The 23,014-nt window shown below is 37.8% G+C and overlaps 2 protein-coding genes across 2 annotated transcripts; one reads left to right on the forward strand and one right to left on the reverse strand.

Moving 5' to 3' along the window:
• Window positions 1-339: 339 nt before the first annotated feature.
• znhit1 (zinc finger, HIT-type containing 1) lies at window positions 340-4,685 on the reverse strand. Its single transcript, XM_058383133.1, has 5 exons — window positions 4,578-4,685; window positions 4,081-4,251; window positions 2,288-2,367; window positions 852-1,021; window positions 340-595 (listed from the first exon to the last, which is right to left on the reverse strand). Exons 1-5 carry the CDS (start codon window positions 4,603-4,605, stop codon window positions 574-576), a joined length of 471 nt encoding a protein of 156 aa, XP_058239116.1. The 5' UTR covers window positions 4,606-4,685; the 3' UTR covers window positions 340-573.
• Window positions 4,686-8,082: 3,397 nt separating this feature from the next.
• LOC131348252 (uncharacterized) lies at window positions 8,083-16,286 on the forward strand. Its single transcript, XM_058383039.1, has 20 exons — window positions 8,083-8,264; window positions 8,392-8,425; window positions 8,631-8,858; window positions 9,040-9,227; window positions 9,345-9,378; window positions 9,604-9,828; window positions 10,009-10,196; window positions 10,302-10,329; window positions 10,603-10,842; window positions 11,588-11,781; window positions 12,037-12,070; window positions 12,524-12,760; window positions 12,929-13,116; window positions 13,227-13,260; window positions 13,484-13,720; window positions 13,952-14,145; window positions 14,285-14,320; window positions 14,824-14,857; window positions 15,012-15,050; window positions 15,250-16,286. Exons 3-20 carry the CDS (start codon window positions 8,660-8,662, stop codon window positions 15,270-15,272), a joined length of 2,352 nt encoding a protein of 783 aa, XP_058239022.1. The 5' UTR covers window positions 8,083-8,264; window positions 8,392-8,425; window positions 8,631-8,659; the 3' UTR covers window positions 15,273-16,286.
• The last annotated feature ends 6,728 nt before the right edge of the window (window positions 16,287-23,014 follow it).

Genomic DNA, 23,014 nt, shown 5'->3' on the forward strand with positions numbered 1-23,014 from the left:
CTCTAACGGGCCTACAGCTTGCCTACTGTCTACATACCTGTATGTCTAAGGAAAAAGACTGGAGGTTATTCATTAGATCATTCTGCTGTGTACAAAACAAGTTGTTGCTGACAGAAGGAAATTGACAGTGTGAGAAACTGAAGCGTAAAATACAGTTCAATAAATATTTCTTCAGAGAAGCTAATCCAGCCTTGCACAAATACAAAATGTCTCTGCAGGGTTTTGAGAGTGAAACGACCAACTCTAGTGGTGTTGCAGAAAATCTGATCCTGTGAAGCTGCAGTCCAGCTGCATGGCTTTTCTAGAGCATGAGGGACGCTACCGTTGGCATTTGAGATGATCGTTTCAAAGTTTTTTTTTTTTTTGTTCACGATTACTTTGCAAGCTTTCTTGCTGCAGTCATCGTGCCATTGCGCGATCCCAAACGGCACGAAGGAACCTGGGTTTCTCTTCTGGACATACTCCTACTTTGAAAACTTTAAACGCCAGGATCCTCGGACCATCAGCACTGTTGCCCATCAAACAGATTATGATCGAGGGTGAAGTGGAATTTCAACCATTGAGTATGTGTGATCACACGGTCCACTTCAGACACCTGATTTAAAAAAAGAAAAAAGAAAAAAAAATCAGGGTAGAGCCCCGAGAACCACAGAGAAAGATCATCCTGAAACAGACTTATATTTTAAGGTTTGAGAGCAAGTTGTGTCAAATTTGAGACATAAATGTAGCAAAAACATATGCAAGCCTTGCACTACCTATATAAATAAAACTCTGTTCATGGACAGTCCCTGCCATATCTAATATTTCTGATCACGTCGTTGTTTCATACATAATAATCTTGTGTGTGTTACCTGGTCTCGTGATGTGTGGCTAAGCAGCGTACGCAGCAGTAGCGAGCTCCGCAGGACACGCAGGTGTAGTTGGAGGGGAAACCGCACACAGCACAGAAGTGACGCTGAGGAAACCTCGACGGCTCGGCGCATGCGGTCAGATAGTTCGGACCCTCGCTCACACTCAAGTCCTGGATAGAGAAAGTAAATAATTCTTAAAAGAAAATAAATTCTTCCCCTACAGCTAATATGTAATCCCTTTCCTTTATTCTCTTCTATCCATATATGATTTCTTGCATCCCTCAAATCACTTCATTTCTGGAATTTCTTCATTTTTAATTTTCTGTCTTCCAACCCTCCATCTTCCTTTCCTGTCATGTCAGTCTTTAATTGCTCAAATGATTCCTATACTCATCCTTTCTTTCAACAGAGACAGCTTGTTATTTACGTTTAGATAATAAAGTGGGAACCAAAAGTGCTTTGTTCTGTCTATAACATTTTAGCATATCGACTTCAAGCAACCATATACACTACTCAGGCATAACAAGCCAGCAGAGACAGGTCATGCTTTGGGAAATGTTCTCCTGGGAACCTTTGGGTTCTGCCATCCATGTGGATGTTACTTTGACACATACCACCTATACAAGCATTGTTGCAGACCATGTACATGTTCATGGAAACAGTATTCCTTGATGGCTGTGGCCTCTTTCAGCAGGATAATGTGCCGTGCCACAAAGGAGGAATGGTTCGACTGATGAACAGTGAGTTCGATCCATGGAGGCCCCACCTCGCAACTTACAGGACTTAAAGGAACTGCTGCTAACATCTTGGTGCCAGATCCCACAGCACACCTTCAGGGATCTAGTGGAGTCCATGCCTCAATCGGTCAGGGTTGTTTTGGCAGTAAAAGGGGGACAGGCAGGTGGTCATAATGTTATGCCTGATCAGTGTATATATATTTATTTTGAAATAAAAATAAAATGTCAGCGATGCTCCTGTGATGTAGCCAGAATTAAATCTTTAGAATAATTTTCTCCCTTTTCACTATAGAAGTTAACATAATTTTCAGAAATATATCTAGTACTGTAGTAATGACAATGTTTATATATAGATATATACCAGTGTGTTTAATTATTCTAACTAATAGCATGTTATTAATTAGCGCTGTCAGGTTGCCACCATCAGCATGGTGTTTAGCTCTGTGCTCACAAGCCTTTACGAGAACTCTGCCATTACGTCATCCTGTAACAATGTGAATTTTGACAGAATGAATATAAACCAGCAAAAAGATGGCAGAAAGGAGCGTGTCCAGTAGGAAAAGGAACTCTGCAGTGGATTTCTGGTGTTCATGTTCCTATAGAATTCAGTCCCAAACCTTTTCCAACTCAATGTAGGTACCTGATTATTATTAACTCTGTTTGGATTTAATAGGGTAGAGCTTGTGTGCAAAGCCTCACCTCCTCCTCAAGCAGGGCCTGGAAGTTTTTCCGGAAGCGTTGTTTGAAATGATCGCCTCTGGTCTTCTTCCTCCGTTTCCCTTAGGAGTTACAATACAAAACACAGACGTGTCAAGTTAAAGAAGAGAGGTTACACATCTACGAGATCTAATAAGCGAACAGATGCCAACACATGACTGGGAATGAGTTATTTATATTACTGCATCAGCATTTGTAGTAGAATGTCATTTTTAGTGTGAGAACCAGACATAACTCATGCAGACACTGCCATCTGTCAGATTTGTACAATCTGATGATCATTTCTACAGATGTCCTCTGGGTGGGGAAACAGTACTTTATTTAGAATTCATATGACTGGAAATCTGCCTTATGCAAATTAAGAGTGAATGATTTGTTGTGTAGAGCCACTAAAAAACAAAGACATTACAATCGAAATAGTTCCCATCACTCCATCAACACAGACGTTGTTTATTGTCCTTCCTGTGAATCAGCTATACTTTCTAAGAAACCAAGTTAACACTGGATGATCGTTTTTTTGAGGACTTTCCTACGATTTGAATAGAGGATTTCTCTTTTCCGGTGATGTGACACATCAACAGCAATGTACAAAACATTACTGACAACTGTGGTGACATCACCAGTTGTTGTTAAGAGGGAATGAAGTGAGGAAACATAAAGCTTATCTACGCTCCTAGAACTTAAGGAATGAATGTTAGACTTTGACTACAGATGATTTGTACTATTTTCTAATTTTTCTACAACCTCGGGCTACGTCTACACTTATTCAGATAAATTGGAAAATGGCTTTTTCGTCCCACATTATCGTTTTCAATCGTTTCCCAAAAGTGGGTCATCCACACTGAAATGTCCGATGTACTGCGTGTGAGTAAAACCTATGACGCTTCGACCTGCATAATTCCCTCCGTTTATTTATTTTCAGGCTCTTTCAAACGTCAAAAAAAGAGTATATGAAGCTAGTGGGTGGAAGTGTTGAGGATGCAGAAGATAGGGATAGGTGGAGAGAGATGATTCGCAGTGGCGACCCCCGAAAGGAAAAGCCGAAAGAAGAAGAAGAGGCTCTTTGAAACGTCACAGTAATACGTCGAGGAAAAGCAGAGAGTTTTTTAAATGGACTGATAGTGAGGCGGAGTTGTTGCTGCGAGTAACACGAGAGTATAAAGTCGCAAAATCGTGCGAGAATGTATTGGTGAGTTGGTCACATGACTTAAAATGCGCCGTCGTTTTCGAAAGCCTCCGTTTACACAGTCCACACGCCGTTTTCAGATCCATCCACTCTGGAGAGCGTTTTCAAAAAGAGACGTTTTCGTTGACTAAAAACGGCGTCTCAGTGTTAACGGAGCCGAAAAATAAATGGATAGAAGGATATGCAAACGTATTAGTGTGGACACGGCCTCAGAAACTCTCTGCTTACACACCTACTTATGGACTTTTGTCTGAAACGCTCTTTTTCAGTGGGAACTTTGTGTTTAGTACTACAAATACTTCACATACACAAGGCTTCTGTGGAGATTCATCATAAATAACTGGGCACACAAATATTTTCACTACAATCTTGTGTGTTCGTTTATAAATATAAACGTTCGAGTAAAATCGTGAAACCGTGATTCTTAGATCAGGTTATCATATCGTGAACATTTCAACAAAGCAACAGCTCTGCTCCACAGTAACCTGTGTGGGAGGTTCACCGGAATAAAAACGGAAGCGTGCGCTGGGAACGTGTGTTTCTAGTCATATTAAGAAGCAGAACCGGAGCAGTGTGAACGCATCTGTACCGGGTTCGTCATTCTCGTCGAAATGCGGCAGGCGCTTGACCGGCGGCGGGAGGCTGGACTGAGGGTCATCCTGGAAGTTGTCCTTCTCGAGCGCCTCGAGCTGCCGCGTGAGCCTCCGCTGCCGGGTCGCTACATCCAGCACGCGCCTCTGACCCGGGTCCTGAGAGCGCACTGAAGAAACACAAACATTAATTAACATGTCACCTGCATCGATAAAAACTTATATATTATTATTATTTTCAAATAGTTTGCTAATTCATCTAGCGTTTAAAGTTCATTAGTACTAGCTAAACAACCTGACTAACGCTAGCTAACGGAGTAGCATTTTTAGCCAGAAGAAAAAGTCCGCTACAGTATGAATACTCTTTAGCCTAGCGAGCTAACAGAGCTTTATAACACAGAGTACAGAAGCCATGTTATCTACAGCAGCTCGAAAAGAATAAACAAATAAACAAAAAAAATAAAATAAAATAAAATAAATAAATAAACACACCTACCTGCAATTTTCTTCTCCGCCATTTTCATGAAGTCCCGCTACGGCGACCCGAACAGGACAAATCAGACGCGTTTCGTAATAACCACGCGACTGCGTTTAGAATGTTCCTCTGAGGTTGAAGGAAATGATCAGAATATTCAGTATCCAAACCCTTTAAAGTTATGTTAAACAATGTGTTACTTGTCATATAAAGGTATAAATGTTAATACAGGATTGTTTTATTGTATAAATGTTATAAACAGAAGTCCAAAATCTTCTACAGTCACACCCAAGTTTGATATTTTCTTCTTAAAGTATGTCTCACTGATAAACTTTTCCAGAAAAGCCTAAATCGGTTCAATTATATGATGTTATGAATGGAATTGTGCATGATTTAGTTTGTTGATAGATTGTATCTGTGACCCCTGTTCTGATGTGGCTGCTATTTGTAACTCAGCTTTGTTGTCGATTGATATTTGATGCATTTACATCATCATCAAAAGAAAAAGTTTCCTTCAAGACTAGGAATGATCTCGTATATCTTCTATAACTTCATATTGTTTTGTAAACAGCATATGAAACAGATTTGTCCTGAATTCTGTATAAGAGGAAGACACAATACGGGGCAGTAATGCTTGTGTCATTGAGACATAACACAAAGAACTGAATAGTGTGTGGAAACCATGGGCGTTTCTCAGTAACAAGAATTTCCTGTAGCAGGACAGGAATTTCCTGTAGCAGGACCTCTTGTGATCACTGGTTCTCCTCCATTCAGTAAAATGTTTCCTTCTGTGAATTACTATGATTCTGTGAATGAGCACTACATGACAGTGACTGTCCCCAATAAGTAGAGACGCTGTTGGCGACATGAAGTTCAGTTCTTGAGATGGAGATGACCAGTTTCATGCCCAGAATTAGTGTCCCAAATCACAGTATGTTGAAATGAGTATCGTAAAGGTATGCAGATGGTCTACTATTATCAGTAGGTTTGCGCATCCTTTTTCAGATGATAATTCCCACAGCTCTTTATTACAAGGGAGGTGTTGTATTGTGAGGGTTTGCTGCATTGCATTTTAGATGCTGTTTAGAGAGGTGTAAATGATATGGGGGAAAAATAAATCAAAGGAATAGTAAATTAAATTATATAGTATAAATTATTTAAAGAATAATGAATGAAAAAATGCTGAAATGCAATTTTTTTTACGGTGAAAGTGTGTGTAATGTTTGCAACACACTCTACTGTATGAACACTATTTCTGCATATTATAAATTATACATAATATTTGATCAATATTTTTTGTTTACTAAACAGAAATCTATGCTGTTTTCCAGTCAATGTCAAATAACCCCAAATGCATGTAATGCGACACTGTTAGCTTAAGCATGTTGAAAAATAAATAAATGTTGAAAAATAAAATCACACAACGTGTATGCTACTTTAAATGACATTTGTAAGAAGTCTTGTACAATGGACTGCCGTCGGCTATCCAGAAAATTTTATCACATTAGCGCCTGTTGTTTGGAATTGTTTTGCTTTTTTAAACCCTACAGCACCACATAAGGTCTCTGCTCTCTTCTCTTTACAACAACAGGCTTTAATAAATATTAATACGTACTTTAAATAGAGTTTTATAAATCCAATATGAAACAAATTTGTGTAAATCAGTGTGCTGTATGTTAACAAATGCTAGAAAATGGATGGATGATATGGTTTTGATTGTGGGGTAGGTTAAAAATAGCAATAAAATAAATAGAAACGTCAATAATTACATCACTATTTTACTTTATCCTTAACGTAACATACTTCACCAAAACAATACTGAAAATGTGTATGTTTTAAAGAATGTCAAAGACCAGCAACTGATTTATAGGAAAAAATTAATAATAGGTTTAATGTTTTCCAAATCCAGTCTGTCTTGGGCTTGAACAAATACACTGTAGTCTGGTTGAATGTAATAACCTATAAATCTAAAAATTATAGTTTCTGTTCAGGGTTCATTTCAGTCCTGCATCCGCCTCAAAAGGGACATTTTTTTCCCGTCAGATTTGGACAACCATCCTTTATAACTCCTGCCATTTTGTCTCATTTCAGTCCCGCATGCGTTTACCTGCATGAACACATCCCTCTGAGTGTTTAGTCACGTGGTGGAGATTCCAACTGTAATCCTTCAACACAGTGATCTGTATTTCACAAACGAAGCACACTGCTTTACATCTGTAAATAAATACTCAGGAGTCCATGGCTTGTTACGTGAACTGACACTTTTAAGGGTTAACCGTTAACTCAGTATCTCCAACACATTACTGTGAAGGTGTGCAGACACACGCACGCGCACACACACGCACACACACACACACACATAAAATACATCAGTCGCCTTCAAAATAAAAGCAATGCAGTAGTATTGCATGCATGATGTACACTTATATACATTTAATTTTTAATTCTGATTGACCTCACGTGGGCTGGACAGAGACGGACAAAGGGACGGACATGGCTCGGGGGTAGTAAAAATGACTAGGTCTCTAGTGCATCCTTGATATTTGGGAATGATTAAGGACACTTCCGGGTTCTTAATTGTTTGTGTTTTCATGATTAGTGGAACGTTAGGAGGAAAGTCCACACAGGGACAGTGTACACAAAAATACACTCCTTGACACCGCCCCCCCCCCACCCCAACAGTCTCATCTCAGAAGCAAAAGTGAAAGTAAAGTTATTCTGAGAAATCGCCCGTATCTGAGAAGCTGACAATGGGTATGTAATGTCATTCTTTTTTTTCCATGTGAATGATACCAGATGTTTGTTTTTAATCAGTATTTTATTTCCAGTCTGTAACTGTGTAAGTCAGTCATCTGTCAGTCACTGAAAATAAAGAAAGAAGTGTGAGTGTGAGATTTTAGTTTTCACACATCATCACCAGGTTTTATTATTTTTTAAGTTGAAGTTGTGAATAATGTGTATATTTTCTGTAATGTAAGTTACATCTGCTACTAAAATTCATTCTTTCACATTTCTGTTGATTAACATCTGTAGCTCATGACCACAGAGGTGACCAGATGCAGACGCAGCCTCTTCTAAAATATTTTACTCTTGCACTTGGAAGCCCATTTGGACTTTGTGAGGGTATTGAACAGAAATTTCAGGAACTAATACCAGGTCTGCAGAATGTACAGAAGCCAGAGGACTGTGATTTCATTATGGCTTCATGCCCTAATGTTGTTACTGAAACAGCAGAGAAGATGATTAACATCTTAACAGGTACAACCCTCATTATTTAAGTAAATTCTTGTTGATCAACATGAATTAGTGTGGGATCACAAATGTATAGTTATATGGAAAAGTAGACAAATGACATCATATCAGAGTGCATAAATTAGATGAAAGAATAAAGGGAATAATTACATGAATTATGGTAAAATCTGTGACTATGACCATCTGGGACTAATTCTGTGCTTGTGACTGATGAGTTATGAATTAAAATAAATGTTAAATGATTCTCATTTTCAAATTTCATCAAAAGGTAACAAACCTGCAGTTCTGGTGGTGCTTCATCACACGTTAAATCCAGAGGATATTGTACCAGACAGCAGCAGATCTGTAAAGAGACAGAATACAATCATAGTCGACTGTCTGTTCAAGGAAGGTCAGGGATTACTGAGATGTTCTCAAAATGATGAAGCACTGACTAAGGTTTTAAACTGGATTGAGGTGAGAATTTCTTTTTTTTTCTAAAATCATTGTGATTTTTATATTTTACAACAAAATTAAATAGGTAAATCTTTACATTTTAAAATGTCAGAAACAGTTGAAAATGTTCTAACAATATATTCTACAGGACATTTTGGAAAGGGCACCAAGAAAAAGTCCAAGTAAGTCACATTGCTGCAGCCAGTTCATTATGTATAATGTAATACTAACACATATTTAATCTCTCTTAGCCTCATGAAATTCTAGTGGCTATGTATTAGCTCAATATTTAGCCTGAATAATGCATTACAGTTAAAATAGTCCCAGGAATAAATTATATTATACTATGGTGTCTGATGATTTGGTGTTTCTCTACAATTTATATAGCTTTAGATCAGGACAATCAGACTAATCAGATGTTGATGCGTCCTCATCTGAATTACTTCACTCTGATAACTGATGTGGGCATCGAGAGGAGACTTCAGGAAGTAATACCACATCTGAATAAGGTGCAGAATTTGGAAGATTCTGATTTCATTCTGGTTTTCTGCCCTGTTGTTTCACGAGCTGAAACTGACATTGAAGCAGCAGTGAAAATTCTCAATACCCAAGCAGGTAAAACACTCATTATTCCAATAAAGTCCTGCTATTTAACATATATGTGGAATCAAGACTGTAAATCTCTGTTGAACAGTAGTCTAAACTGGATTATTGTCTTTTCAAGTAAATTTTACAGTGACTGATTAACTGATGCAGAAATGATGAAAAAATGATGATCAAATATCTTTCTCAAAAGGTAACAAACCTGCAGTTCTGGTGGCGCTTCATCACAGATTAAATCCAGAGGATATTGTATCAGACAGCAGCAGATCTGTAAAGAGACAGAATACAATCACAGTCGACTGTCTGTTCCATGAAGGTCAGGGATTACTGCCTTTTTTTAAAAACCCTGAAGCACTATTCAAAGTTACAGACTGGATTGAGGTGAGGATTTTTTTAAAATGTGGTGATTTTTATATTTTACAACAAAATTAATAGGGAAATCATTCCATTTTAAAATGGTAAAACCAGTTGAAAATGTTCTAACAATATATTCTACAGGACATTTCAGGAAGCATACCAAGAACACGTCCAAGTAAGTTACATTGTCAGAGCTAGTAGGATGTAATACCACAAGATATGTAATTTATTTAGTGCTTTTTCGAGTTTAATCTCTATTATTAGCCTCATGAGTGGCTATTATAATTGCTTAATGATGAGTCTGAATCATGCAATACAGTTAAAATAGTCCCAGAAATCAATTACATTATTTTTGGTGACTGATGCTTTGTTTTTTTCCCTGCAATTTGTATTTCTTTAGATCAAGACCATCCTGCTAACCATCTTCGTCTAAAATACTTCAATTTGATGACGGGAAACACATTAGAACCTGATGTAGGCTTAGAGATGAAACTTCAGGAACGAACAGGTCTGCAGAAAGTGATGGATTTGGAAGAGTCTGATTTCATTCTGGTTTTCTGCCCTGTTGTTTCACGAGCTGGAACTGACATTGAAGCAGCAGTGAAGGAGCTCAGTACCCAAGCAGGTAGAACACTCATTATTCCAATAAAAAATACAATCAAGAGTGTATAGCTCTGTTAAACAGTAGTCTAAAATGGATTATTGGCTCTTCTGCAAGTTTAAGTAAATTTTACTGTGACTGATTAAATTATGTAAAAATGATGTAATGATGAAAGTGAGTAAACTTAAATGTCTTTCTTAAAAGGTAACAAGTCTGCAGTTCTGGTGCTCCTTCATCACACGTATGATGCAGAGCGTATCGTACCGGACAGCAGCAGATCTGTAAATACACAGAATGCAATCGCAGTCGACTCTCTGACCCATGAAGGTCAGGGATTACTGACATTTCTTAAAAACCATGAAGCACTGTCCAAATTTATAAACTGGATTCAGGTGAGGATTTTCTTTTTCTAGAATCATGGTGAATTAAAATATGGAATCTTTACATTTTTAAAATGGCAAAAACAGTTGAAATAATTCTAACAATATATTCTACAGGACCTGTTGCAATGGAAACGAAGTAAAAGTAAGTCGCATTGTCACAGCCAGTAGGATGTAATACCACCACATATTTAATTTATTTAGTGCTTTATCAATATTAATATTAATCTTTATTTATTAATATTAATCTTTATTATTAGCCTCATGATCTAATAGTGGCTATTTTCACTGCTGAGTAATTTAACTGTATTGCTGAATCATTCAACACAGTTCAAATAGTCCCAGGAATCAATTATATTATGCAATGGTGAATGATGATTTGATGTTTCTGTGCATTCTGCAATTTATTTTTCTTTAGATTCCGGGCATACTGCTGAGCAGATTTTAAAGACTCCTCTTCTAAAATACTTCACCCTATTAACTGGAAACACTTTAGGACATGATGTGGAAATAGAAAGGAAACTTCAGGAACTAATACCATATCTGAAGAAGGTGCTGAATTTGGAAGAGTCTGATTTCATTCTGGTTTTCTGCCCTGTTGTTTCACGAGCTGGAACTGACATTGAAGCAGCAGTGAAGGAGCTCAGTACCCAAGCAGGTAAAACACTCATTATTCTAATAAATAATTAAAATTTGCAATAATTAGCATGCATTAAAATTTAAGGATGAAAAAGGATTGAGAAAATTGTGACATGGAGATGGACACAGGCTGGAGTGGAATACATACATGGTGTTTAAATTTGATAAAAGAACACAGAAAACAGTCCAGCAAACAAAGTTGGAAAAAGCAAGCAAAGATTCCAAAACATGAAGAGCAAAACGAAACCAAAAGCACAAGACAAAAACACAGTAATCATTAAACATAAACACAGTGAATCAATAGAACAAAGAACAATGAATGGCTTGGTATGTAGCGTGAGCAAACAATACTTTAGACCAGTGTAACATGAGTATTCAGGCAAGGGTTTCCTCTTGGGGTGGGGGGGGGACACAGCTGGTGGAAGTGTCACAAAAATAAAGAGAACGATCAAAGAATTAAAGAAGATATGACAACCTCATTTATCATGTTCAACCTTGAGGTTTTTTTTTGTTAACCTTTTATAATTGTCTAAGGTTACCATATAAGAAACATTTGCTTACTTCTTTCTGGAATTGCTAAAGAGTGGAAGTAATTGAATTAATTCCAGCTGAAAACATCCTTTTCCCCCCCATGTTTTCTTGTGATACAAAATAAACAGTGACAGAGCTTAACTTCCTGTGCCAGTTCAAAATGTTTTTTACAGTGACTGATTAACTGATGCAGAAATGATGAAGCCACTAAACTCAAATGTCTTTCTCAAAAGGTAACAAACCTGCAGTTCTGGTGGTGCTTCATCACACGTTTAATCCAGAGCTTATTGTCCCAGACAGCAGCAGATCTGTAAAGAGACAGAATACAATCACAGTCGACTGTCTGTTCCATGAAGGTCAGGGTTTACTACCATGTCTTAAAAACCATGAAGCACTGTGCCAATCTGTGAACTGGCTAAATCCCAAGGTAAAGTTTTTCTTTTCTTTTCTTTTCTTTTCTTTTCTTTTCTTTTCTTTTCTTTTCTTTTCTTTTCTTTTCTTTTCTTTTCTTTTCTTTTCTTTTCTGTTTGAACGATGACTCTGCAGATAGATTTTGATTAACAGTGCAGTGTACTGTACATATATACATTAAATTTAATAATTTTGGTTCTGAAAATAACAGCTGAAAAATGTAGGAAAGCATCAATCTTGCTAAAATTGACCTATAATATATAATTTACAGGGCATTTCGAACAAGCCACCAAGTCAACATCAAAGTAAGTCATATTCTTACAGGCAATTTATTATGTACAATGATACACCACCACATATTTCACTTGTATAGATTTTTGTGTTTTTAACTTGAGACTCTTCAGTAATTAGCTTGTATAAATCATGTATTTATTCATTCAAAACTGAACAAACCCATCTTAGGAAACATGGAGTAACAAAGTCAGCTCATCAGTCAAAATCATTATATACTGAAAAAAAGGATAGATTAGCTTGTTTGGGTGGGTGTGTAAATGTTTTAATTTAAGGTGAAAGTTTCAGTAGGGTAAAATAGAAATGTATAAATAATAAATGTATTTTAATTACTTTGAGTTTTTTTTTTTTTTTCAATTTGCTGAAACATGCAATACAGTTAAAATAGTCCCAGGCATCAATTACATTATGTTATAGTGACTGATGATTTGGTGTTTCTGTGCATTCTGTAATTTATTTTTCTTCAGATCAGGACCATTCTGTTAACCGGCTCTTGAAGCATCCTTCTCTAAAATACTTTACTCTAATAACTGGGAAGACATTACGCTATGATGTGGACATAGAGAGGAAACTTAAAAAACGAACAGGTCTACAGAAAGTGATGAATTTGGAAGAGTCTGATTTCATTCTGGTTTTCTGCCCTGTTGTTTCACGAGCTGGAACTGACATTGAAGCAGCAGTGAAGGAACTCAGTGCCCAAGCAGGTAAAACACTCATTATTCCAATAAAGTCCAGCTATTTAAAATATATGTGGAATCAAACGTGTAAAGCTCTGTTGAACAGTAGTCTAAACTGGATTATCGGCTCGTCTTCCAGTTCAAGTACATTTTACAGTAACTGATTAACCGATGATCAAATGTCTTTCTCAAAAGGTAACAAACCTGCAGTTCTGGTGGTGCTTCATCACACATTTGATCCAGAGCTTATTGTACCAGACAGCAGCAGATCTGTAAAGAGACAGAACACAATCACAGTCGACTGTCTGTTCTCTAAAGATCAGGGATTATTGACGTGTTCTAAAAACCATGATGCGCTGTCCAAAGTTATAAACTGGATTGAGGTGAGGATTTTTTTTTTTCTGAAATCGTGGTGATTTTTATATTTTACAAAAAAAAGGGAAATCTTTACATTTTAAAATGCTAAAAACAGTTGAAAATGTATATTCTACAGGACATTTCAGAAAGGATACCAAGAAAAAGTCCAAGTAAGTCACATTGTAACATACAGTATAATATAATACCACCACACATTTCATTTATTTTGTGCTTTATCAATTTAAATGTTTATTATTAGCCTCATGAAATATGAATGGCTAATTGCTCAATAATTAGCATGAATCATGCAATATAGATAAAAATTTCAGGAATCAATTATATTATGCTGGTGACTGATGATTTGGTGTTTCTCTGCAATTTATAATTATTTAGATCAGGACCATCCTAGGCAGATGATGAAGGATCCTCGCCTAAAATACTTCACTCTGATAGCTGGAAAGACATTAGGACATGATGTGAAAATAGAGATGAAACTCAAGAAAGTGATACCACGTCTTCAGAAGGTGGTGAATTTGGAAGAGTCTCATTTCATTCTCGTTTTCTGCCCTGTTGTTTCTCAAGCTGTAACTGACATTGAAGCAGCAGTGAAGATGCTCAGTACCCAAGCAGGTAAAACACTCATTATTCCAAAAAATAAATAAATTTTACAAACATTTTCAAGCATAAAATTTAAAGGATGAAAAAGTGAACGATCAAACAATGAAAGAAAATATGACAATCTCATTTACATTCATTCATTCATTTTTTTTTAACCTTTTATATTTGCCAAAATCTAAAGTTCACCATATAAGAAATGTTTGCTTTCTTATTTAACTAAACTCAAATGTCTCCCATCAAAAGGTAACAAACCTGCAGTTCTGGTGGTGCTTCATCACACGTTAAATCCAGAGCTTATTGTACCAGACAGCAGCAGATCTGTAAAGAGACAGAATACAATCACAGTCGACTGTCTGTTCCATGAAGATCAGGGATTACTGACATGTAGTAAAAACAATGAAGCACTGTCCAAAGTTACAAACTGGCTGCATCCTGAGGTGAGGTTTTTCTTTTTATTTGTATTTCCCAAATTTGCGGAACATCTCCCAATTTTCCTATCATTGGTGAACCTTATTTGATACACTGCAGAATTTATTATTATTATAATAATATATTATTTTTTTCTTTGGTAAACAGGCATTACCAAAGATAACTAAAGGAATTATGTCTAATGTAAGTACATTGGAAACTTTTAAAACACTATAGAGACTCTAAATTGATCGATGTCATTTTTTTGAGAAAGGTCTGGCTACAGCTTTGTTTTTACACTAAGGTCATTAATGACTTTTCATTGGGACAAAGATTAATATTTTGTGGTAAATTTGTGATCATTACTGAATATATTCATTATGGAAAATCATACTCAGAACATGGTCTCCTTCATTATTTGGTGTGAAGAGGTGAAAAATCCTACCATATATCAGAATCTGCTGTTGAGACAAACATTAATATCTCTAGTGTAGTTAGATGTTTTATTTCTCGGATGAAATGTCATCTCCATGCTTATCTTATCCTGCGGCCACAATATACTAACTCAGCCGATGTAAATTATAATACCAAAGTGTTTTATGGACAAAAATGTCTGTATTTAAAAGATATGTAGACATTACCCACAGTTGATGTGTTTTGTTTTTCCATAGGTTTTAGTGTTCAACCCTTTTTTGTATGTTTTGCAGGTTGATGAAATGCATGACAAATTAGAAAAATTCAGTGAGTATGAAATTTTGTTTATTTATTTAATTTGAGTTAAATTAACCTGGGCATTATGCCAGTGAGAATCACCTGAATCTTTTATTTTCTGAAAACTACTCATAAACATGAGTACATAAAATTTTAATACAACTATGAATTTCGATTTATTCAGAAACGAAGCTGGCGAATCCACGTGACTGGCTCAAAGACAGTAGGTGTTTGCTTTTGTAACTACTTTTTGTAATAAATAAAGATATAGTAAATATAAAGAAGTGAGTTGAAAATGATATTATTGCATAAATGTAAGAATAAGCAATAAAGTAAAAAAAAAAAGTACAAAATATTAAACATATGCTTTGGATGTGACATTTATTTGTGGCTTTTATTTGTATTCATCTAAACGAGTATAGAAAAAAGAAAACAAGATGAATGATGGATCCAGAGAAGGCCACGTCATGCCTGGGCCATCTTCCAGACGCTGAAGATTTCGTTTTTTTCTCAAGATGTCAGAGTTTTCTGACAAACTCACTCCCCATACAGATAACCTAAATAAATCACTGTTATGTTTAGAACTTGTAAGCTTTAATTATGTAAACCTGACTAACCTGCGTTATGATTTACATTTATATAATGATCTACACTTACTCCATGTGTACTGTTTATTGGTGGCTCTCTCTGTTCTGTCTACAATGTATGACAATGTAATGTACTTTATGATAAGTAGAAGGAATGCATGAAATGTGGAATAATAATAAGCAGTATATGCAAATACATGTATTAATTAGGTAAAATGAATATTACATGAATGAAACACTAGGGGGCATACTGCTATATTAATGACAAGTCGTATGATGCAGTGTGACGGGAAACAGAGTTACTGTTAGTATCACTCTGTTTTCTTACAACAGCACATCCTGAAGTGTTTTTCTTCTCCTATACCACAGCACCTGGTCATCACTAACAATTTTTTACTAATTAATCAATAACCTTACCATAACCATACTTTTTCAGTTGATAATGCCTACAGCTCCTTGTACGAGGTAGTTGTTGTATTGTGATGGTTTGGCACACTGCTTTTTAGAGAGGTGTAAATGATATGGGGAAAAATAAATGGTACCAAGGGAATGGTAAATTAAAATTATGAATTATATGAATTATATAACGAATAATGATTAAAGTAATACTGAAATGAAAAACAAGATTTTTTTTTTTTACTGCAGAAGTGTGTAATGCAACACACTTAACTATATGGAGACATTAAGCAGAATACAGTGAATTTTTCAAAAATGTTAAAAAAATTAAATCCTAGAGTGTATGCTAATTTAAATGACATTTTTAAGATGTCTTATCCATTGGACTGTCGTCAGTTATCTATAAATTGTTTCTCATTAGCGCCTGGTAGCCCCGCCCCTCTTTTGCCACGTGATTGTCCAAAATTCCACACATTTGTTTTGTTTGGTTGAACAACTGCATTATCCAGGTTCCTGATCTAGACGACTTTTTGTTGGAATTTTCAGTGTTGACACGCAGCTATTTATACTACAAAATGGCACAGAAGTATGCGATTTGTATGCGACTTTTAGTGCGTAGTATAAGTAGCTGAATTGGGACACAGGAACGTCCCTTTCAGGACTGGATCCAAGATGGCTGCTTTATATATATATATAACAAGTTTATATATATATATAACAAGTTTATATATATATATATACACTATATTGCCAAAAGTATTCGCTCACCCATCCAAATAATCAGAATCAGGTGTTCCAATCACTTCCATGGCCACAGGTGTATAAAATCAAGCACCTAGGCATGCAGACTGTTTTTACAAACATTTGTGAAAGAATGGGTCGCTCTCAGGAGCTCAGTGAATTCCAGCGTGGAACTGTGATAGGATGCCACCTGTGCAACAAATCCAGTCGTGAAATTTCCTCACTCCTAAATATTCCACAGTCAACTGTCAGCTGTATTATAAGAACGTGGAAGTGTTTGGGAACGACAGCAACTCAGCCACGAAGTGGTAGGCCACGTAAACTGACGGAGCGGGGTCAGCGGATGCTGAGGCGCATAGTGCGAAGAGGTCGCCAACTTTCTGCAGAGTCAATCGCTACAGACCTCCAAACTTCATGTGGCCTTCAGATTAGCTCAAGAACAGTGCGCAGAGAGCTTCATGGAATGGGTTTCCATGGCCGAGCAGCTGCATCCAAGCCATACATCACCAAGTGCAATGCAAAGCGTCGGATGCAGTGGTGTAAAGCACGCCGCCACTGGACTCTAGAGCAGTGGAGACGCGTTCTCTGGAGTGACGAATCGCACTTCTCCATCTGGCAATCTGATGGACGAGTCTGGGTTTGGCAGTTGCCAGGAGAACGGTACTTGTCTGACTGCATTGTGCCAAGTGTAAAGTTTGGTGGAGGGGGGATTATGGTGTGGGGTTGTTTTTCAGGAGCTGGGCTTGGCCCCTTAGTTCCAGTGAAAGGAACTCTGAATGCTTCAGCATACCAAGACATTTTGGACAATTCCATGCTCCCAACTTTGTGGGAACAGTTTGGAGCTGGCCCCTTCCTCTTCCAACATGACTGTGCACCAGTGACCAAAGCAAGGTCCATAAAGACATGGATGACAGAGTCTGGTGTGGATGAACTTGACTGGCCTGCACAGAGTCCTGACCTCAACCCGATAGAACACCTTTGGGATGAATTAGAGCGGAGACTGAGAGCCAGGCCTTCTCGTCCAACATCAGTGTGTGACCTCACAAATGCGCTTCTGGAAGAATGGTCAAAAATTCCCATAAACACACTCCTAAACCTTGTGGACAGCCTTCCCAGAAGAGTTGAAGCTGTTATAGCTGTAAAGGGTGGACTGACGTCATAATGAACCCTATGGATTAGGAATGGGATGTCACTTAAGTTCATATGCGAGTCAAGGCAGGTGAGCGAATACTTTTGGCAATATAGTGTATATATATATATATATATATATATATAAACTTGTTGCCTCGTCAATAATAAGGCTAATTTTGAGATATTAATTATGTTAATTATGAGATGAGATTAATTATAATTATGGCGTATCTTACATTACAATGTAAGATACGCCCCAAGTTGAAGCCATTTATCTCTTGTCAATCTATTTCGTGCTTGAATCCATGGGCAGGTCTATTGCATTTTGCCTCTTTGTAAGCTGTTCGAAATACTTTAGAAGTCGTTTTCATCTGTTCAGCCTGTGCATTAACAACTCTGTATAACTGTGTACTGACTAGCTCTTCTGGCTTTCTGCTACCCAGGGGAGATTCTAGGATTTTCATTTAAGGGGGGCTCAGCCCTCAATGAGGGTATACTAGTAAAAATAAATAAATAAATAAATAAATAAATAAATAAATAAAATAAACTGTAACTGCTATCTGAGTTAGTTGCAGTTAATTAATTCTTAAAGTATTTGATTTAAAAATAAGAATAATTTACGTTGATAAATTCCTTGTTTGTTTGTTGAGATCATATGCTTGTTTCATTTCTCAAGAGGAACTAATTGTTTTGCCACCGTGTTCGGTGGGGGTCATTATTACCTGTGCTCCGTAATATCAAAAATAGAGAAAACTGTTGTTTATATTCGAAGCTGTTGTGAAACTATTAGCTGCACTTGGAAGATATTTTTGCTGTGAAGACCTAACCATTGAAATTTTACCTCCCCTTGACTTAACGTGGCCAATGAGATCTCACGGCATTGTCATTGGCATTTGGCATGATCCGGCATGTTAAGATGGTTGGTGGTGCAACATGTTAATAAATGCCTGTAATTAAGAACACTTGAGCTTGCGTCTGGAAGATTCTTGATTACAGTGGACAAAGTGAAAGGATCAATGTTTTTTAAGTTACTGAAGGAAATTGAGTGCTGCTGAGGAGATTTGTATAGTGGAACATTAACAATGAATGAGATTAATTTGATATAGGCAACTCAGATGCAACACAGTCAAAAGGTGTAACACCTGAGCAACAATCAAGGTCCAGTGTATGGCCTTTTGAGTGGGTCAGAAATATAAAAATAAATACATAAAGTCCTTTGTGAGCTCATTTACAGTGTCATCCACATGAATGTTAAAATCACCAAGTAAGATAATGTTAGGTGGTCAACTTTCTAGAAAAGTACGCACACGGATGTAATTTCCCAGGGTCCCCATGGCGTTGTGATAGGACCGCCCGTATTCCACAACTGGAGGCGTCCACTTCAACTACGACGGGACGATTAGGGTCCCGGTGGCGGAGAATTGGTGCGGTTGTGAATTGCTGTTTTAATTGCTGGAATGCCGCTTTATCCTGCTTGGTCCAGGAAAGTCTCTTGGGTTTCCCTCTCAAAAGGGAGGTGAGGGGGCTTGCGATCATACTATGATTCCATATGAATCATCGATAGAAGTTAGCAAATCCCAAAAAACACTGTAAATCCCATATTGTGGCAGGTTCGGGCCAGTCCCACCCTGCTTTTATTTTGCTCGCGTTTATCTCCACTCCCCCTCGGGAAATCACGTACCCCAAAAACGTGATGGTGTCCCAGTGAAACTCGCATTTCTCAGCCTTGACATAGAGCTGGTGTTGCAGCAAGCATGTGAGTACAGTGCGGACATGCTGCACATGGTCCTGATAGGTGGGGGAGTATATTAATATCTCATCTATATAGGTGATGACGTACTTGTCCAACAAGTCCTTAAATACCTCATTGATAAAGGCTTGGAACACAGCTGGAGCATTGGTAAGCCCAAAGGCTTTCTGCTTACTGAACACCTCGCTGAGGTCATTGTACTCTCTGGGGATGTTAGCCACTCCTATTCCCTCTGGGCTTTCCACCGACGTAGTGAAACAAGCACACGATACAGGGTTCTGGAAACAATTCTTAATACAATGAGGTGCCCTCTTTCCAGGATATATTGGGATTATGGTGCTGAAGCCAGGGGAAACCGAGGATAATAGGGTTCTTGGGGGAAGAGATAACATAGAGTGATGACACTGTGTGGAACAGCCCGATCTGCAGAGTGAGAGGGATGGTTTGGCAGGTCAAGTATCCCTCCCCGATGGGTTGGTTGTCTAAGGCCGTCACTCGTAGAGGGGTTGTGCACTGAATGGTGGGAAGGTTGAGTTTCTCCACAAGACGTTGGTCGATTAGGTTGACGGCCGGCCCCGAGTCAGTCAGTGCTGTGACAACATAGGACATGTGCTCAACATACAGCCTTACAGGTAGATTCAAAGAGGAGTGATGCAAATTTCACACCTTAGATGTTGTGGGTAGCTCCGGGCACTCCGCCACTCTGTGTCCCCAGCCGCCACAATAAAAACACAGCCTCAGGCGGTCGCGGCGTTGTTGCTCCTCTGGCGAAATTCGGCCCAGCTGCATGGGCCTCGATGTTGTCGCAGCAAGTTATCCAGCCAAATAGTGCTGGTAATGTAGATGAAGAGGGATACGTTGGTGTCCCGACACAGCATTTCCGTCCTGCAGCGACAGATGTAGCCCTTCTCGAAACACCGCTAACAGTGTAACGTATGGCGTAATCCACAGCCGAGTCAGCCCCTTGGCATAATTCCAAAAGCTGGACAGACACGTTTTGACCCCCTGCTGGATACTCAAAAACTTCCCTTAGCAGACCCGCAAAATAGGTAATGGAAGACCTTACCTGAGGATCGTGATCCCAAACTGCAGAAGCCCAGTCCAGTGCTCTCCCAGTCAGCAGTGAGCGGAGGAAGGCACATTTGGCAGTCTCTTCCTGATATGTATCGGGCTGGAGCGCGAAGTAATTTTCAGACTCAGCCTCAGAAGCCTCAGCATCGGTCCATGGAGCCATCAAATTTTTCAGGAAGCGCAATCCAAAAAGGCTCACAACATGGGGTAGCTAAAACAGGAGCGGGGGGGAGTATTCTGTAACATATTCTGTAATGACTGGCCCGAGGCAGAGGGTTTAGGATCCATGAGCCCAATCTTTAATGTAGAGGAGACACGAAAATACAAAGACAAAAACCGAATGGGCAAGGCAAAGGGTCAAAAACAGTCCCCACAGCAAACGAAACCGAAACTCGTATTCCCAATAAACGTGACGATAGGGCCCATACACAGAAAATCCAACATGGCAGTAAACCAGCACGGCTTGGTAAATTCACAGAACAATACTTTGCGTTGTGGCGTCACAAACACGCAGCTTAAGAAGGCTAAAAACCTGGAAGAAAGTGTTCGTCGTGGGAGATTGTTCCCTCTGTTGGCTCAATGCCAGGTCCGATGTTACAATTTCAATGTGATATGATGTGTTTATGTTATAAACACATCTAAAATATTACAAAATTTATATGGAAGTATTACATGTAATCATTAAAAAAGTGGGCTTCTTCTTTAGGTTGAGTGCTTAATTTTTCTCAACAGTTGTCATTTATTAACAACGCCTCGTCAGTGTTGATCCATTTCAGAGCTAAACACCAGAACATGTCTTCAGAAGATGGACCAACAGCTACAAGCAACCAAGGTATAAGACTTCAAGTTAGTCATTTATTGTTTGTCTATTACAGTGTTTATAGAAGGCTCTTCAAAAGGTTGTCTATCCAATTCTTCATCACCTTGCCCTGGAATTTTTGTACACTCCGGCCTCCTCAGTCCCATGTGAGAGAATATTCTTAAAGGCAGGGGAAGTAATAAATAAAAACAGAAATAGACTTAGCCCCAGCACAGTGGAACAAGTTCTGTTCTTTAATAAAAATCTTTAATGTCTTCCATTCCACAATTAATAAAAGATTCCCCAGTGTACAAGCAAGCACCTCACTGCCCAGTTTACAAGCACTTCAGCTGACCATACTACAATAAATGTGTTTATTTTGATAATATATATACGCCTACACATGCCTCCCATTTATCAGTTCTTTCATTAATTCATTCATAGATTAATTTATTCATATAAAGTGTAGGTAGATCAACACTGACACATGAAACAATAATAATTTTTATTGCCTTTATTGTTTTAAGAGCACAAAGTCGTTGATTTATTACATGTAAAAATCAAAAATGGCTGCTTCTTCAGGGGCCCAACGGCAGCTATTAAACGTTTTGACCACAAGATGTCACTACTGTGCACTGTGTTGAAAAGCTTCGAGTAATGAACCAATTTACGATACAGTTGAGTGGAAAGCCTCGTTGCTTCATAAAGCTTCATTTCATCATCACTAGGGAATTATTATTATTGATAACATTTACCCCCAGTTTACACTACAGTGGAAAAATGCTTGTTTAGTTTTGTTACCACTGGAAGGAATGATTGCTCTCAGATTAACTTGATTCTAATTCTGACCAAATTCTATATTCATAAATCAAAAGTTGTGAAGAAACTGCCCAGTTTTTTTTTTTTTTTTAGCTGAATGTTAATAATTAACAGTATATTGAATCTGTAGTTGTTTGCACTAATCAAAAAAAGCTGTGAACACATATAACATATGTAAGTTTTTATTTATTTATTTATTTTTACAAATTTATATATGATTCTAGTCTTTTTTTTAATTTATTTGTTTTTCTTTCATTATTTTTTGTATTCCCCTGGCTTATTGATGAGTTGTATTCATACGAGTTTCACATGTTTTATACTGTCTTTGTATTTTTTTTCTATTTATGAAATAATTAAAAAAAAAGAAGGAATGTCCCTTTCACTGACCGCTCTGCATCAGTCAGGTTCTTGTGTTTCTCTGAGTGTTTAGTCACGTGGTGGAGATTCAAACTGTAATCCTTCAACACAGTGATCTGTATTTCACAAACAAAGCACACTGCTTTACATCTGACTTCAGTAAATAAATACTCAGGAGTCCATGGCTTGTTACGTGAGCTGACACTTTTAAGGGATAACAGTTAACTCAGTATCTCCAACACGTTACTGTGAAGGTGTGCAGACACACACACACACACGCACACACAAATAAAACAAATCAGTCGCCTTCAAAATAAAAATAAATGCAGTTGTATTGCATGCATGATGTACACTTATTTACATTTGATTTTTAATTCTGATTGACCTCACGCGGGCTGGACAGAGATGGACAAAGGGACGGACATGGCTCGGGGGTAGTAAAATGACCAGGTCTCTAGTGGATTCTTGATATTTGGGAATGATTAAGAACACTTCCTAATTCTTGATTGTTTCTGTTTTCATGATTAATAGAACCG

Source organism: Hemibagrus wyckioides, linkage group LG28 (assembly GCF_019097595.1).
Source record: "Hemibagrus wyckioides isolate EC202008001 linkage group LG28, SWU_Hwy_1.0, whole genome shotgun sequence".
Taxonomy (NCBI): Eukaryota; Metazoa; Chordata; class Actinopteri; order Siluriformes; family Bagridae; genus Hemibagrus; species Hemibagrus wyckioides.

Bases quoted from the DNA above. Each gene is read 5' to 3' on its own strand.
- LOC131348252 (XM_058383039.1), top strand. From the start codon at position 8,660: ATGTTGATGCGTCCTCATCTGAATTACTTCACTCTGATAACTGATGTG. The intron at 9,379-9,603 runs GTAAGTTACATT...GTATTTCTTTAG, and splicing joins CATACCAAGAACACGTCCAA to ATCAAGACCATCCTGCTAAC. The intron at 11,782-12,036 runs GTAAAGTTTTTC...TATAATTTACAG, and splicing joins TGAACTGGCTAAATCCCAAG to GGCATTTCGAACAAGCCACC.
- znhit1 (XM_058383133.1), bottom strand. From the start codon at position 4,605: ATGAAAATGGCGGAGAAGAAAATTGCAG. The intron at 4,252-4,577 runs GTAGGTGTGTTT...GTGTTTCTTCAG, and splicing joins GGCGGAGAAGAAAATTGCAG to TGCGCTCTCAGGACCCGGGT. The intron at 1,022-2,287 runs GTGAGGCTTTGC...TTCTCTATCCAG, and splicing joins AGGCCCTGCTTGAGGAGGAG to GACTTGAGTGTGAGCGAGGG.